This window comes from Sphaeroforma arctica, assembly GCF_001186125.1.
Source record: "Sphaeroforma arctica JP610 unplaced genomic scaffold supercont1.8488, whole genome shotgun sequence".
Classification (NCBI taxonomy): domain Eukaryota; class Ichthyosporea; order Ichthyophonida; genus Sphaeroforma; species Sphaeroforma arctica.
Genome location: NW_014032070.1, coordinates 1 through 1,227, shown reverse-complemented (window position 1 = coordinate 1,227; position 1,227 = coordinate 1). Strand labels below are relative to the sequence as shown.

Here is a 1,227-nt window from a genome sequence, read left to right as displayed (position 1 = left end):
AGGATATGTAACGTGCATAGATATGGACTGTATATAATTGTATAGTTCTGATGGCACATATCGCTATGGAAACCAATCCGAACGAACTAGCTTACAACAGTCCTATTTTCTCATCGATGTAGGTCACATAGAGGTATTATAGTCAGTTTTCTGCAGGCGTGTTTGGCCTAAATCACAATAAAACCAAAATTATAGTTGAATAACAAGAACACCCTAAAACCCTAGACCCTATACACCGGAGATTGAGCTTACAGACGAGACTGTGACCGATTGGTTGCCAACATGGACTTCACAAGGGCGCAATAGCACTCAACAGAACTTTCAATTGAGCCAATGTGCAGCAGATGACCATCTGGTCACTATACAGTTGACTGCTTATACCTCACAGCCAATACACAAGCAAATATCAAAAATGTAGAAGAAACCCTGCACCCCAAAACCCAAAACCACTCAAACAACGAGCCATTTGGTCAGTGTACCGGAAACTTTAAATACGTCACAATTTTTAAACCCTCGAGCACCTAAAACCAAAAAACACCTAAAAACCAAAAATATCTAAAAACCAAAAACACCCAATGTGCTAACACCTAACACGGCAAGCGAGTACAAGTGCAAGACTCACACTGACGTCCTCATACGTCCCACACACCTGCGTATCAAAAATGTAGAACAAACTATCCACCGCCGCCTCTACCACATGACCGATTCAGGGTTTTATAAAACCCTCAACCCTAAAACTCTAAACCCTCATACATCCCACACCTGCGTGTCAAAGATGTAGAACAAACTATCCACCGCCGCCTCTACCACAGGACTGCACAGGTGCATATCGGCCCTTAACATAGCTGTGAGGGTAGGCAACCCCCGACAGGCAACGAACATCTGCAAGGCCAATGGAGACGTGTAGCACAGGTTGTGCACAAACCGCGCTGCCTCGTTTTGTACTGGCGGGGGATAAGCATCGTCTAAGGATGTGGGAGGGATCAAAACAATAAGGTTTGTACATCAACGAGGACAGGACTTATTTTTAATAAACAGAGTTACTTTAAGATATATATATATAAACAAAATAGGTATATAAATATATATATATTTATTTATATATATAAATTTTAGTACCTGAATGTTCAGCTAATATCAGTATGTATAGCTAGTACTTGTATGTCCTCATCATCTGTCAAACCTATCGTGATTATGCACACACACACACACATATATATACATATA

The 1,227-nt window shown here is 40.8% G+C and overlaps 1 protein-coding gene across 1 annotated transcript; it reads right to left on the bottom strand.

The window, feature by feature from the left end:
* Nucleotides 1–747: 747 nt before the first annotated feature.
* Nucleotides 748–965, bottom strand: SARC_16612 (hypothetical protein; the record flags this gene model as incomplete). Its single annotated transcript, XM_014289286.1, has 1 exon — nucleotides 748–965. A coding segment is annotated over one exon (218 nt), but the record flags the coding sequence as incomplete, so codon positions are not given.
* Nucleotides 966–1,227: the final 262 nt, after the last annotated feature.